General features: G+C 38.8%; 1 protein-coding gene across 2 annotated transcripts; it reads left to right on the top strand.

Moving 5' to 3' along the window:
- Positions 1-3,518: 3,518 nt before the first annotated feature.
- LOC131425407 (beta-mannosidase-like) lies at positions 3,519-15,197 on the top strand. 2 transcript variants are annotated; one of them, XM_058587285.1, is made up of 7 exons: positions 3,519-3,678; positions 12,001-12,139; positions 12,214-12,518; positions 12,588-12,952; positions 13,021-13,409; positions 13,465-13,938; positions 14,014-15,197. In XM_058587285.1, exons 2-7 carry the CDS (start codon positions 12,028-12,030, stop codon positions 15,090-15,092), a joined length of 2,724 nt encoding a protein of 907 aa, XP_058443268.1. In that variant the 5' UTR covers positions 3,519-3,678; positions 12,001-12,027; the 3' UTR covers positions 15,093-15,197. The 2 variants fall into 2 exon arrangements, with proteins under 2 accessions (XP_058443268.1, XP_058443267.1); XM_058587284.1 differs by having other exon boundaries at positions 3,520-3,660.
- The last annotated feature ends 1,051 nt before the right edge of the window (positions 15,198-16,248 follow it).

Below are 16,248 nucleotides of genomic sequence, written 5' to 3'. Positions count from 1 at the left end.
TGTTGAATGGTTTCGGCTGCCGAGACATGTTTCCTAAGATGTGCCTTCGTTAATGCCCAAAATTCCTCAATTGGTCGAAGTTGTGGGCAATTTGGTGGATTCATGTCTTTTAGGACGAAAGTGACATTATTGGTAGTATACCATTCTGCCGTTGATTTCGAGTAGTGGCAAGAAGCAAGATCTGGCCAGAAGACAACAGGATCCTTGTGGCTTCGAATCATGGGTAGAAGTCGTTTTTGTAAACATTCTGTTGGCTTGCGCCAACGTTTGATGAAAGCAAATACTCAACTGATACCTACTGGAATACTTGCATCTCTTGGAGCACCACAGGGAGGACGGCGAACGATTTGTTTAATAACTTTCAGTAAAGTGCATCTGAATTATATCGAAGAACTCTTTGCAGGGGATGCAACGACTGTACTGAAGCATTAAAACAATATCGATCGAAGAAAGGTCACTGGAAGAAATCGAAAGCAAGCGGAAGACAAAACCGCTCTGGCCAAGAGCGTTTCCACCGGTAGTCACTTGTGTCCTGGCTGTAGACCGTTCGAAAGCACCAGAAGAATTGTTCGGATGAATGATTAGTTCACTTACTTTTGCTTTTAATGTTTTATATTCGAAGGTTAAAAAAATTCTGATTTTACATCTATTGAAAATGTGTATTTATAGCTGAATCGGTTGCATTGTCTGATGTATCCTGGCTTCCCATTGGCTGCAGTGGGAGAATGAGTGGGAGTGATGGTATTGCTATTTGTTGCTTTGTGTAGTTAACGGGCGCGAGACGCGGCATTTCCCTCCACTGAATGGACCATTTCCGAACGTTCCTTATTGATGCGTTGATGTATGAGTGAACTGAATGAAAGGTTGACGCTTCGCTGTGGCGAATGAAAGGTTGACGCTTTGCTTGTTATGAATGATAGGTTGACGCTTCGCTGTTGCGAACACATTCCTTGATGTATATTTCGCTGTTCATTGAAGCAGTGGTGATGAAGGGTTTCGAAATCTTACCGCAGCTACAAATTGCTTGCCAGACCATAGCTTTCTTACCAAAGTTTTCGACTTCAATCGATGTCTCAGATTGGTTTAACACTTGCCCTTCTCGCACCGTGTAATATTGTGGTTCCGGCAAGGATTTGTAATCGAGTTTCACGTAGGTTTCGTCGTTCATGATTATGCAGTTCAAATTTCCAGCAAGAATCGTATTGTACAGCTTTCGAACCCTCGGCCTGATCGATGCTTCTTGTTTCGGACTACGTTTTGGTTGTTTCTGCTTCTTAAAGTTTCGAAGATTCAAACGTTCTTTAGCACGAAGAACATTTGATTTCGAAGTGCCCACTTTTTTGGCCACATCCCGAACTGAAACCTCCTTCTTTTTGCATGAACGCCTTTAGTATATGTTTATCCAACTGAGGGTTAGCAGGACCTTTTTTTGTCCCGTTTTCGGTTTATCCTCAGAGGTGTTATCCTCACCGAACTTCCTGATTGCATTTCGCACAGCTCTTTCACTTACTCCTTTTGTACACAATTTTTCGACGTTGTTTTGCTGAAAGTCCACGCATTTCGAAACAAACTAATGAAAACGAATAAACAACTGCACAAGTGTTTAGAGAAGAGTGTAAACAACAGAACGCAGCCATAAAAATTGACAGATTCTGAACCATTGCGAAATGGCAGCGGTTTTTGGATGCGTCCATACTTTCTGGGACAGTCTTCAATTCGTTTATTTCGTTTATTTTATTTTGTGTTTCATCATCCGACTTATGTCTTAATGATTTTTCTAATAACTATTGACAGGGAAAAACCCGTTTGAGTTTGGGTACAATGTACCATTCTCAAATAGGCACATAACCTGTTTTTTTTTAAACTCACATTTCAAAGACAATTCTAAACCAGTCAGATACAAATTACATTGAAAAACAAATGATAAAATAATTAGCCTAATAATTTGTCCACAGTACAGGTGTGTATATAAAGAGTTGGACCGTCATGGATTTCATCGCATTTCCTGTATCAGCCGATTGTGGAAAAGTCTGGCAGGTTCGTTGAACTCTAATAAATGAAAGAACTCGGGGAATTTCTTTGGAACTCCGATCTTTCTATAGGCCGATGAAAGAACCCCGGTCTAGTACGAAGAGAACGAGCTTGAACACTAGCATTCAACTGCGCCAAAAGATTTGGACTGTCAATTTCAGATGTTAATATTTTCGCTGCAAATACAGCCTTTACAATCTTCCTTCTTTTCTCGAGCGTATTCAGACTTAATAATCGGCAGCGTGATTCATATGGAGGCAAGTTCAATGGGTTCGTCCAACGTAATCATCTTAGGGCATTCCAAACAAATTTGCGTTGCACTCTTTCGATCCTGTTAATCCAGTTCTGATGATATGGTGCCCAAATCACAACTGAAGACTCCAAATGCGAGCGAACAAGTGCATAGTATAATGATCGAAGACAAAGTGGGTCATCAAATCCTCTGGCAATTTTAAACATAAAACCTAGTTGTCTGTTGACTTTTTCTACTATCATAGACTGATGGTTTCGAAAAGAGAGTTTTGAATCAAGTAATATACCGAGATCTTTAACACATTCAACTCTATCTAATACACGATTTCCGATGGCGTAGTTGAAGGTGAACACCTCACGGCTTGTTTTTTGATGGAATGAAATCACAACACATTTTTCGTTGTTCACTGTCTTGTGGTTATCGGTACACCACTCGATAAATCGAGATAATAGCGATTGAAGCAGATAGCAATCCGCTAGACTTTCAACTACAACAAATATTTTCAAATCATCAGCATATAACAACTTACAACTTCCAGTAAAGATCGATGTTACATCATTAAAGAATAAAGCGAACAAAATGACCCCAAGATTACTACCTTGGGGTACGCCGGAACAATTACAGAAATCGTCTGAAAGTGCGTCGCCAATTTTCACTTGAACGGTGCGGTCTTTGAGATAAGATTCGAGCCAACAACAAAATCTGGGGGGAATCCGAGCTTGGCAAATTTTTTTAATGCAATGTCATGATTAATTCGATCAAAAGCTGCCTTCAAGTCTGTGTAGATTGTATCAACTTGAAATCCTTTCGCAATGTTGCCGAAGCAGAACGATTCGAACTAATATTCGTTCCCTTCCTAAGTACGTCTGCGCGGTCGGACATGACCATTGTCTGTATCACTGCAATATGCCTTTCAATTTTACAGCCTCTTCAGAAGAATTGCTTCTTGGTGATCACTTTGTCAAACAGCCGTAAAATTGTTTACACGCCTTGAAATCACTTCTTGGATGTCTGTTCTCTGTAGAAGAGTATTTGAGTTACGTACACAGGTAAGCATCACTGACAAAAACACTATCCTTCATAGTCGAGATATGAGCATTAAACGAATTTAATTTATCTTGGTGCATCTGAGCCGTAGATATCAGTTATTCAGAAAAAAAACATTCTTTGAATCTCGAACTATGAAAATCAAATCAAAGCTACTCACAATAGACATAAGATAAGATTGACGAATAATGAGGCAAAAAAAAACAAAACAGATTATTTTCATCATTGTCGCAGACCATCAGTTCGAACTCAACTGCCTTGGTAAAAGGTACAAGTTCAATCGTTACTAACATCCTGTGGCGATTTATACTCGCCTGAAAGAATTTGTGGTATATAAATTGATTGTAGTAAGATTTCATTGACTGTCAATATAGTGTTTTAGTAGATTGTTTTTTTCATTATTTTCTGGAGATCTGTAGTGGTCAATCTGTCTACACCTTCGAAGCCTTTCATTCCTATTCTGTACGTCGATCGATTCAAAATATTTCGATCGAATGTGCAATTTCCATTTTACATTCCGTTCGAGTTACGTATGAACTCGAATATCATTCGTTCGAGTTGTTCAATTTTCGAACATTACTCGATCGACTTGCGCACGTATTACTTCTGTTCGGTTTAGAATCGTTCTAATTTGTTTATACAATTGTGACGGTTTCGTTTACTAAGAAATGAATAATATAAATAATATAGTTCGTGTTAGTAGTGTTGCTTTGATGGTTAGTGTTCGAAATTTCAAGTGTTCCCGAACGAGAGTCGATCGAATCATACAAGTCGAACGGAATGAAGAATGCAAACTTCTAACTCGAACGAAAGTGTAGATTCGTTCGTATCACAAATTCGTCGGATTGCAGAATCGGGGAACTTCTTCTCTGGAACTTCTTCAACTCACCTTGAGTAATAAACCTTGCTCGTTGTGCTTCCCTCTTTCGATGGCTACTGGATAAGTTTCAAGCACTATTTTCTTTGAATTATCGTCTAACATCTATTGCAACTCGAATTGACTGAGTCTTTAATTTTCACTTCGCCGGATACGGTGTGACCTGGTCTGAGTTGGCAACTCACTACACGCTCGTCTTACAAGCCAGTATTTGTATGTTCGAGCCACAACATGAAAGAATTTTTAGTATTCAATAGGATCGTAGCACCGACTATTGATAATCGCAATGGATGGCGTAGTACTTCTTCCTTAAAGTATCATCCTCTGCCGTGTTTTATTTTAGAAAGCCAGTTCGGTCCGTTAGCTTCAATTCCACATTCCAGTTTAATACGAAGTATTCCTCTAACACCGTTTTAAAATTGCGTTTTGCAATTGCAGCAAAACATTAAACTTCAAACGACTCTCGCAAGATCACTCGTCACAACAATCGCACTATCAAATTCAACATTAAACAGTGGACATAAGTCTAAATTCCATTTTCGTATCCTTTCGTTAGATTCAAAGATGGGGTTGTAATGTAACTAACTTCTTAATGTGAAGAAATAGATTTATTTAAACTCAAATCCAATAACTTTACCGAAAACGTAAACTCTCTATCTCATATAGTTTTGAAGATGTAGACGATGTTATTTTATACAAACAAAAAAAAATTTAAATGACTTTTGTACACCCTAATGTACACACAAAAATGAAAAATGCGCTCACAGAACAGAATATTGATCTTATAGTTCCATAGGCATCTATTGATTTTCATCCAGAAGCGTTTTCCGGTTTCGAAATTGCGTGCAAAAATAGGAAAAAATGCTCTCCATTTTCTCTGAGCTGTTTGAATCAATTTTCACACAGTGATTAAAATGAAAGATCCTAGAGCTCCATGACAAAAATCTGAAATCACACACCCAGACCAGATTATAGAAAGCAAGTGAAAGTTACAATATGAACAGTATTAACAATTTTACTTCTTATACAGTGATAAGAAAATAAGAAAGTTAAAATTACTTAAAATTATTGCTTATAATTTAGAAGTCATTAAAGTCAATTAAAGCAACGAAGCATTACAGTCAATTAAAGCAAAAAATCAATTAAAGCAAAAAATCCCGCATAGCGTTTTGGCTACCTGGGCAGCCATGGCCACCAGAAGGCTACCAAAATTGATTCAGTGACGGTTGTCAAATCCAATTTGACAAAACAAAGTCGCCTGTATCCAAGTTAACCGAGCGTTTTCATCTTCTCACCTTCGCTGAAAATGTCAAAGATTTCAATGTGGAAAAATCCTGGTGGATACGGTTGTATCGTTTGAGTTGTATTTCTGGCAGCGGTGAGGCAGTCGGTATTTTTCCAGCTGGCAGCGTTTAGTCAGCCATCTGGCAGCCATGCGTATGTGTGGAATGTAAACATAAGTTTGCTTCTTTTCTAACTTGTGTTGTTTCAATGGCATTTTGCGGAGCTAGTCGACGCTTATTAACGAAGGGTCAATAAAATTATATTATTACTGCGCTTCCGGGTTCACGATTACTGACCGAACATTTTTCAATGGATCGTATGGGATATGAATATTAGTTGATGGCCGCACAAACTTTTTTCGGTTATATCAGTTCTCGGTTTCGGAATACTTAAGTTTAAATAGTGGCAACACGATTTTATAGGTTATTGTCGAATATTATGCGGATCCGTTTTCCGGTTCGGACTTATAGGATGATGAGTACTAAATTTGGCGAATTACCAAACGATTAAAACCGAGGTCAAATAAACGAATTATTAAAAAATTCCAATTGTTATTCGAAGTAGTGAAGCAAATAAACGTTGAAAATCTACAAATCTGTTTCAATCTATAGGTATTTTGCATAAATATCTGTTTATTAATCTTATTTTTGTGTATTACATCAACATTTTACAGTACAAGTGTTTTGACCCTTTGGCCTTTCATCTTTGTTGTTCATACGATTCGTTATTAATATTAGGTGTTTTAGTTACTCTTGTTTTACATACTAATGTTTAATCATAATATTTATTTTAATTATTTATAAAATGTCTACCTACTTATAACTATCCTTAACCTAATACGTACAAATTTTGAATTATTTGTATTTCAGAGATTGAGCACCTCTCTTCAAATTTCGTGCAGTATTGTTCGAATTTTTGTTCTAGTATATCCAGTGAGGCCATCTCATGTACTTCACTAGTTCTTGTCCAAGGGGGTAGATTTAGAATCATCTTTAAGATCTTACTTTGAATGCGCTGAAGCCTAAGTTTGTGTGTTCGTGCACAGCCCCGCCAAACAGGGACTGCGTATTCAATTGCGGGGTAGATGATTTGTTTATAGACAGCCATCTGATTCTTCAGGCATAGTTTAGATGTTCTACAAATCAGCGGATACAGAGACCTAATGAGTATGCTGCATTTTTGAACGATTTTGTCAACATGTGACCTGAATATCAGATGTCTGTCAAAGGTGAGTCCTAGATAGATAACTTCATCGGACCATTGAATGACCTCATCACCGAATCGTATTCTGCATTCGTCTGATGGAACAAGTTTTGGAGATCTTGAATGTGGAAACAAGATGACCTGAGTTTTTGCTGCATTGATCACAATTTTCCAGCTTGTAAAATATTCCGTTAAAGCGTCCAGACCTGTCTGTAGTTTATTCTTCAGAGCATTAATGACACGACCTTTGTAAAGAATGGCAGTATCATCAGCAAATTGTGACAGAACACCACCACCTGGAAGAGGTGGGATGTCTGATGTGAAAATGTTGTATAGAATGGGACCTAGGATACTTCCCTGGGGTACACCAGCAGGAATAGTAAATCTTTCTGAAAGTGCATTATTCAGAGAAACCTGGAATGCTCTATCTGCAAGATAATTTTTGATAATTTTAATAAGATACATGGGAAAATTATACCGATGCAGTTTGAACACCAGTCCATCGTGCCACACATTATCGAATGCCTTTTCAATATCCAATATTGCCATGGCAGTCGTTTTGGACACTGATTTGTTTTGCTGGATGACGTTGTTAACCCTTGTGAGTTGGTGGATGGTGGATCTTCCTTTCCGGAACCCAAACTGTTCTTCCAGAAATATATCCTGTTCATCTGCGAAAGCAAGAATTCGCCTTTGTATTGACTTTTCAAACAGCTTGGATAGGGCAGAGAGTAAGCTGATGGGCCGATAGCTCTTGGAAAAGGAAGGATCTTTCCCCGGTTTCAAAACTGGGATAACTTTAGCTAACTTCCACATTGAAGGGAAGTAACCAAGCTCCCAGCACCTGTTAAAAATTTTAGCTAAGAAGACAAATGAGCGAATACTCAAATGTTTCAGCTCAATGTTGAATGTGTTGTCGAAACCGGGGGCCTTCATATTTTTGGATTTTTTCACAAAAGCCATCAGCTCATTCGCAGTGACTCTACTTTCCTCAGGAACCAAGCTGTCTGATTGGTCAACCTCAGCTACGCTATCAGCAACGGCTCTTTCATATGGACTAACAATGTTAAGTCCTAAATTGTGAGAACACACAAACTGCTGGCCTAGCGCATTTGCCTTCTCTACTGGTGTGATTAAAGGTATTCCTTCAGCTGCGTCCTGGGGTGACATCAGAGGAGGAATAGGCTTCGGTTTTTTCTTAAGCACCTTCGTTAAGGACCAGAAGGGCTTTGAATGTGGGAGAATTTCTCGAAGCTTTTGCTGGAAGTTCCTGTTGCGAAGCTCAGATATCCTTTCCTGGATTATCCTAGTTAAGTTGTTATAAGTAGTCTTCCTATCTAGAATGCCAGTTCGTTGATACTGCCTCCGGTAGATATTCCGAAGTCGGATGAGTTTCTTGGTGACACTGTCGATTTGAAGAGAGGAACTCGGCATATGTTGTACTGGAACCGTCCTATCACGAGCGACTGTGATTGAATGCTGGAAGGAAGATAGGGCTGCATCGATTTCCATCGGGGAATCAAGTGGCAAATCGATATGAATAAGTTGGTCGGCGATATGTTGAAATTGGACCCAATCGGTGCGATAATAGTTCCTCCGAGGTTGAATAGGCACTGTTTCTGGTGAAGATCCCAACGTCAATATTACTGGAAAGTGGTCGGAAGAGAGCTCGTTGAAAACAACCGGAGAGCTGTCTATGGCGATGTTGCTGATGAATATATCCAAAATTGAATGAACTCCCGATCTGGAAAATCGCGTTGGTTGATCCGGAGCGAAGATGTTGTATTGTCCAGCTTCGTAATCTTCGGCAAGTACGAATCCGTTTCGATTCTGTCTTCTGTTTCCCCACAGCTCATGCCGTGCGTTCAGGTCCCCAGCAATGATGAATTTGTTCTGTCGTCGAGTGAGCATAGCCAGATCTCGCTTCAATGATGCACACGTACCATCTCGAAGATTGGTTTGTTTGGGGCAGTACGCTGCAATGATGATGATGGGTCCCATCGTCGTTGTAATCTCAATTCCAATGGCTTCTATGAGTTGCAATTTAAAGGCTGACAGAAGCCTGTGCTGAATGGATCGTTTAACGGTAATGGCAACTCCCCCTCCTCTGCTAGTTGTCCTGTCGAGCCTGTGAATCCTGTAATTGGAAATAAAAATAGAAATTTCAGGTTTAAGATGAGTTTCAGTTAAAATAGCAATATCGGCATTCTTCTCTTGAAGAAAGTCGGACAATTCAGCAGTTTTGCTCCTGAGTGAGCAAGCATTCCAATTTACTATAACCAACTCATTATATTGCATATTCGATGATGAATTTGCCTAAGGCGTTGATTTGATTTAACCGCGTTCTGCAGTTTCGTAGTTTTGTTGTCATTGTTTCAAGAATGACGATCAGTTGTTCAGCAGAGAATAAATCATAAGAGTCATCCTTTGCTTGTGGTTGATTATTGCCCCATCCAGGAGGGATTCTTGAGGAAGATACTTTTTGAGATCCAGCGGCTGAAGTCTTTGGATTGCTGCGAGGAAGTGGCGGCAAATTCGGAATATCCCTCTTCGGTGGGAGCCGTGGGAAATTAACTTCATCCTTCTGTGGAACATTCTTGCGCGTTGATTGTTTACGGGATGCCTGTTGTCGAATTTTTGTGAACTCAGCACGTTTGGGACACGATTTGCTAGTAGATGGATGGTCGCCATCACAGTTCACACATTTCACAGCGATGTCATCTAGTAGGCAATCGTTGGTATTGTGTGGTTCGGCACATTTCCCGCACCGACTTTTCATGTGGCAATTCCTCGCTCCATGGCCGTAGTTCAAACAGTTCGTGCACTGTGTGACATCCCGATGTACCGGTTTATACTTTTGCCATTCGATGATTATGTGAAATAACGATTTAATCGTTTTCAGTTGACTCATGGTGATGGAGCCCTTCTCCAGATGAATCAGGTACAGTTGATCTCTGAACTTTTTGTCCGTATTATGTCGCTTCATTTTAAATACCATCAAAGGCTTTAGTCCAGCCTGCGACAGTGCCTGCTTTAGTTCGGCTTCCATCATGTCGGGTAGTCCTCGAAGTACAACCTTCATAGGTTTGTTGGCGGCAATATCGTGTGTGAAGTATTCCGCTTTTGTCTGCTTCAGATAGCATTCCACTCCTTTGTAGTGGTTCAAAGCCGGAACAGTTATTTTGTAGCCTTCAGTACATAAACGGATTGTTGCCTGTAGTCCTTTGCTGATCAGTGTGTTGAAATCCGAGCGTAGAGTTGGTGGGAAGCCCTTCAGGTAGAAAGGCGGCATTTTTTCCTTCTTCTGCAGTTCCTCTTCGACATCTACTGGCAGATCAGCATATTGGTTTTTACTCAGCAAACGGTCGTTTACCTGTACATCACTTGGCTTCAGACGCTTAGCATCCTTTGGATCCTTCTCGGATCTATGGCGGTTTTTACCCATAGCTTGGGTAGGTAGACAACTGCGAATAAAAAATAAAACAAAATCGAAATTAGTCGTAGTAGGTTATTCGTCTATCCACATCGAGTGTTAGATGACGAATTTCAATCTATAGGTTCAGTTAGTTAATTTATATACAAACTAACCTCGGTTTCAACCGTTCCGCTCTCTGGATCAGAAAATAGCAATCGAAATCTTCAAAAAGATCATTCCACTTTCGCATAAAATAGCAATAGGAAAGGCATCGTCACACCACTTGGTAGATTTTTTATAGATATCTGAACCAATTTTCACAAGCTCAGATTCAAATAAAAGCTCTTATAGTCCCCTAGTTTGCTATTGAATTTCATCTTTATCCGACTTCCGTTTCCGGAATTACAAGGTAATATGTGCAAATCTTAGAGAAAATGCGCACTCAATTTTCTCGGAAACTCTCAACCAATTTACACAAATTAAACGCAACTAAAAGGTCCTGAAATAAGTCCCCGAAAAGTTGATCCAGGGCTGACTCCCGGTTCTGGTATTACAGCGCAATAAGCGGAAAATTGTCAATTTCAGGAGTATTTTTTCACAAGCGAAGGCGAAACGAGGTGCAAATTTTCAAAAAACTTGCTGGTAAATTCATCTAGTTTAGAGATCTTGTTAGTTAATCAATACATATACCAACTGCATGACTACTAGTTCCCTGTTTCCGCTTCCGATACCACATAGTACAGAGATTTCCAAAAACGGAACTCTTTTCGATTTCTCAGCAACGCCTCAATCGGTTTTCACAGTTCATTATTCAAATTAAAGCTCTCATTGTTTAAAAAAATACTGTGAAATTTCATCCATATCCGACTTCCGGTACCGATATTATATGGCGATGAGTGTAAAAATTTTCAAACCGTCATACACAATAACAATGTAAAACCGGTAGCACACAGCGTGCTTTGTTCAATTTCGTATAACGTGCAAAGTTGCCAAATTAAAATCAATATTTTGCAGGAGAAAAATCTGCAAGTCTGTATCGGGAGATCAAAATTCTGCATTGAAAATCTGTATATGAAAATGATAAGAAATTATTAGCCAAGGTCACCATCGTTTTATCTTATAAGAAGAAATTTTAGAAAACAAAGAATTACACTAAAATAATTACAACAAAAGCTAATATAGATAAACCGTCATTTACAGATGGAACCATGTATTGTTTTAGGCATCCTTAATATTCTCTTTTTCTCACTTGTTAGTATTATCACTGTACCCACTTGTTAGTATTATCACAAAATAATAATAACGATTCTATTATATAAAAGTATACTTATTGCCTTTCTCATATAGAAAGTGTCCTATACCATTCAACACAATTCATCGAACTGAACAATACATGTGTGTATGTATGTATGTATGTGTGTGAGTATGTGTCAAATAATGTCACTCATTTTTCTCAGAGATGGCTTGAGCGATTTTCACAAATAGTTTTTAGGGAGGCGACAAACTAATCCTTGGGACTTTTTTTTGCTTGCCGCAGATGGAGTTTACCTTTTTTTCTTGCTCGATTTTTTTGTTTAGATTTTTTTTATTTTGCTCGCTAAACCAACGATGGGGGCGGCAAATCTCTTATTTTGCCCCGGGCACCAAATTTCCTCAGTACGCCACTGTCCAAAGGGAATCAGTTTTGTGCTAAAGCTGATCGATTGTGTCATATGCGGCTTTGAATATGGACACATCGCATTAGTATCACTTTCAATTGTTAGATGTTGGTCAAATTGGCTCGAGTGACACGTTCTCCTGGTTACACAGAAATTTGTACTTTGAACTTCCATCTTTTTAAATCTTGTCACTTATGATAATGCTATGTTTACTTCTATTGTCCACCAACAGTAATTTTCATTTGGTTAAACGCCTACTATGACCAAATTCACGGTGTATTTTATCACAATTATATCGATCCAAGTGATTCCATTGTACTCAGAGAAACTTGATTTAAATGGACCGTGGTACATTGAAAACTCCAACGAAAGTATGTACAGCTTTCTAAAGTTCTATAAATCTTTTTACAATAACATTGCATTTTCCAAACACTTCTGATGTTAGCTATAAAGTTGGCAAATGTGCACTTACCATCGGGTATATACACTGCTCTGGAACAGGCTTCTATCATTGAATCAATTTACGATGCCAAAAATGACCTATCGACAAGATGGATCGCAAAAGACAACTGGACTTACTCAATTGATGTTCCGTGTGACGTTCTGGCTCTTAGTTATACACACGTCTTATTAACTCTTCATGGAGTGGATACCTTCTCCAATGTTTACATCAACGAAGAACTATTAGGTGAGACGAGCAATATGTTTGTTCGATATCGGTTTGATATCAAATCCTCTCTACAAGGAAAGGTGAGTATTTACCTATCCTAAAAAAACCATTATGAAAAGTCTTATGATAACAATCTATAATGATTTCAGTGCCCAAGTCCATCAATCCTTCGTGTTTCGCTTCGGTCACCTGTCGTGGAAGCAGCGAAACTAGCCGACGAATACGCTCATTTGAAAGTGGTCCCCGAATGTCCTCCCGAAACGTACAACGGAGAATGCCATGTTAATATGATAAGAAAAATGCAGGCCAGTTTTTCATGGGACTGGGGATTAGCTGCACCATCAATGGGAATATGGAAGCCAGTGCAAATAGATTATTACCGTTCCGTTGAAATAAGAGACGTTACATTCTCGTTGACTGAAGAAGGTGGTGATTGGAGAATTTTGATAGGATCATACCTTGAAACAGGTATTTCGAGCAAGCGAATACAAGGGAAAATCAGTTTTGAATTATTGTAAGTATCGGACATGTTTCACAAAACGAATAGTTTATGAAGTTCAGATGGCAATTTGTTTTTTACAGAGAATTGCAAACAAATAGTGAAAATAAAACGATAGTAATTGATAAGACGAGTAACGAAAATGGTGAAATGTTCATAGAAGCCATTTTAACTATACCAAAGGAATCTGTTCAATTGTGGTGGCCAAACGGCCATGGTCCACAGATATTGTACAGTTTATGTGTAAAATGGGAGGACCAGATTACAACTGAAGACCCAGCATCTTACAAACAAGAATCGGCAGTTGAGAAAACTGTTCGCATAGGTTTTCGTAGCATAGAACTTATACAAGAACCAACATATGATGGATTGTTGTTTTATTTTCTAATTAATGGCATTCCTATATTCATGAAAGGATCAAATTGGATACCGTCTTCTATATTGCCAGAAAGATCGTATGACGATGACTATGGTAATGGAAGACTAGATTTTTACACTGTAGATTTTAAACATTCTATTAATTTCAGTGCAATATTTACTGAATGCTGTGCATGATACAAACATGAACATGCTTCGCGTTTGGGGAGGAGGTGTATACGAGAGTGACTTCTTCTATCAACTAGCGGACGAGCTAGGAATTCTTATATGGCACGATCTAATGTTCGCATGCGCCATGTATCCTGCGAATGATGAGTTCCTAATAAATGTTGCTAACGAAGTACACCAGAATGTGCGACGCATTCAACATCATCCAAGTGTAGCTCTTTGGGCAACCAACAACGAGAATGAAGTAGCACTGCGACAAAACTGGTACGGAACAGCTTTTGATGAAGAGGCTTACATACAAGATTATATAAAATTGTATGTAAACGTAGTCCAATTAGAAATCCAAAAGGTAGACAAATGGCGAACTGTATTAATATCGTCCCCTTCGAATGGTGATCGATCAACTGCAGAAGGTCATATTGCAGCGAATCCACAAGATTCACGATATGGAGACGGTAAGCCTGTACAAATTTGAATTCTGAATTCATTGAACATATAAATTTAATTAACCTACCGTTGCACTAATTTAGTTCACTATTACAACTACATAACTGATGGCTGGGATCCGAGTACATATTCTGGTGGTCGATTCATATCCGAATACGGATACCAATCCTTTCCGGCGTTTAGTAGCTGGCCTGTTCAATATCACGACACTGAGGAATTAACGGATCTTATCGACCACCGCCAACATAGTCCCCTGGGAAACGATCCGATCTTAGTGATGATCGAAATGAATCTGCCAATGCCGACAGTGAATTCTACAAACTATTGGCGTAACCTCATATATCTTAGCCAAATATCACAAGCAATGATTGTAAAAACAGAAACTGAATTATATCGATGTAAGCGGGTAGAACAGGGTACTATGGGGGCTCTATACTGGCAGCTCAATGACGTTTGGATTGCACCGTCTTGGTCTAGTATAGAGTATGGTGGAAAGTATAAAATTCTGCACTACTGGATGAAGCAAGTGTTTACCGAAAATCATGTTGTCGGTAGTATTAATCCTATGAGAATGTTAGATCTATATATGATACGAGATACTTTGGGCATCGAGGAAAATTGGACTGTTAGCGTTGATATTTACAATTGGTACTCTTTCACGCCGGTTCATTCTTTAGTCTTTGAATCAATCAGCGTTCCAGAAAATACTGTTGTCAAAGCGGACCCGTATGGCATCTACGAATACTTCAATCAACTCGAGTTAGATCCCAAGAATCATATTTTAATGCTCCAGCTTCATTCACATAACGGAACAAAATTATCAGATAATTTTGTACTTCTTGATAAAATCAAAAATACAGAACATATACCAGAACCAGTTGTTGAAATTACAATTACGACAAAGGAATGCAGCTTGGAAACTAATATTGTACGTTATAGTCTGAAGGTAGACGTAACATCACCAGTATTATTTTTATACATGGATTTGAAACCGGAAATTCATACTCTAAATAGATGTCATTTCTCGAACAACGGTTTCATTCAGTTCACACCATCGACCGTAATAAATTTAGAGTGCCTTGATGATACATGTAAGTCTGAACTAAAATCTACCGATATCGATGTAATTACAATCAACCAATACTTACATGGAAATTCATAATAAGTACTGACCATCTAAGCCTGAACTCTACTCGGACTTTGTTATTATTGTTTGAGGATGTAATACACATTACATAACAGTTATTTGAATAAATTATTGCATTTTGAAAGCATTGCCAAACAATCAAATGATTATTTTATTTTCACCTTTTACAATATAATTATTATGCATTTATTTATCCAATTCTAGAATAAGTTCAGATAGCTACAGCGGACCACGCGCGATAGATAACACGCATTCTACCTGTTCAGTTTCCCTAGCCGTATATTGTTTGAGAAAATATTTCTAACTGGAGATACAAGTAACTAAAAGATAGTCTATAATCGAAAGAAAAAACCAAGTGAATCCTAGTGACACGTTTCACTGATTATTTGAGGATGTGTATCTTTCCATTACCAGTAGTCCATTATGTCAGTAGGATCGTAGTACGCTAAGAATCGGCTGCGAAAACTGTTGAAACAGAAAGGCCAAAAAACAAAAGGAATGTAATGCCAAGACTTTGCTTTTTTGTATCTTTCCATTTGACGACCAAACTTCATACCTTCACGTACGTCCGGCAAAGACTGGATGCTACCGCCTCTCGCGTTAACCGCGATAACCCTACCGTAGGTAGATCTTAATGGATCAGGGTCATTTCGCCGAAAGCCATTTCGCCGAAAGCCGTTTCGCCGAAAGTCATTTCGCCGAAAGGGTCATCTCGCTGATTCCTGCAATTGTCTTAATATTATAATTGGAATTGATTTAAAATAAACACAAATGAATGATAATACGTTAACGCCCGTTTTTTACCTACATTTGTACTTCTTGAATAAAGATTGATTCTTGAACTCTGAAATAAAGATTGATTCATGAACCACAGGACGGAGTTCCCAAGGAAACTTGTTGACTATTAGCAGACCCTGTCAGCTTGGAGCGAAATCAATCTTCAGTTCAGCAACGCCATCGCACGGCATCACATTCAACATATCATGTCAATTGTATGGGTGCGCAGCCCTGCTATTTTGGCGCGCACGAATTTGACATTTCTCTCCCCTACTTCTATGTATGAGATTCGATGCGGACTCACCAGAGGGCGACATGCTCGCAAAAAAAGATGTTGCCAATGATTTGATCGGGAAATGTCAGAGCTGGATATCTTGTTAATATGATGTCTTTG

The sequence above is a fragment of the Malaya genurostris genome, chromosome 1 (genome assembly GCF_030247185.1).
Source record: "Malaya genurostris strain Urasoe2022 chromosome 1, Malgen_1.1, whole genome shotgun sequence".
Taxonomy (NCBI): domain Eukaryota; kingdom Metazoa; phylum Arthropoda; class Insecta; order Diptera; family Culicidae; genus Malaya; species Malaya genurostris.
The sequence above is the reverse complement of the archived record's forward strand: the minus strand, read 5'-3'. Positions and strand labels throughout refer to the sequence as shown.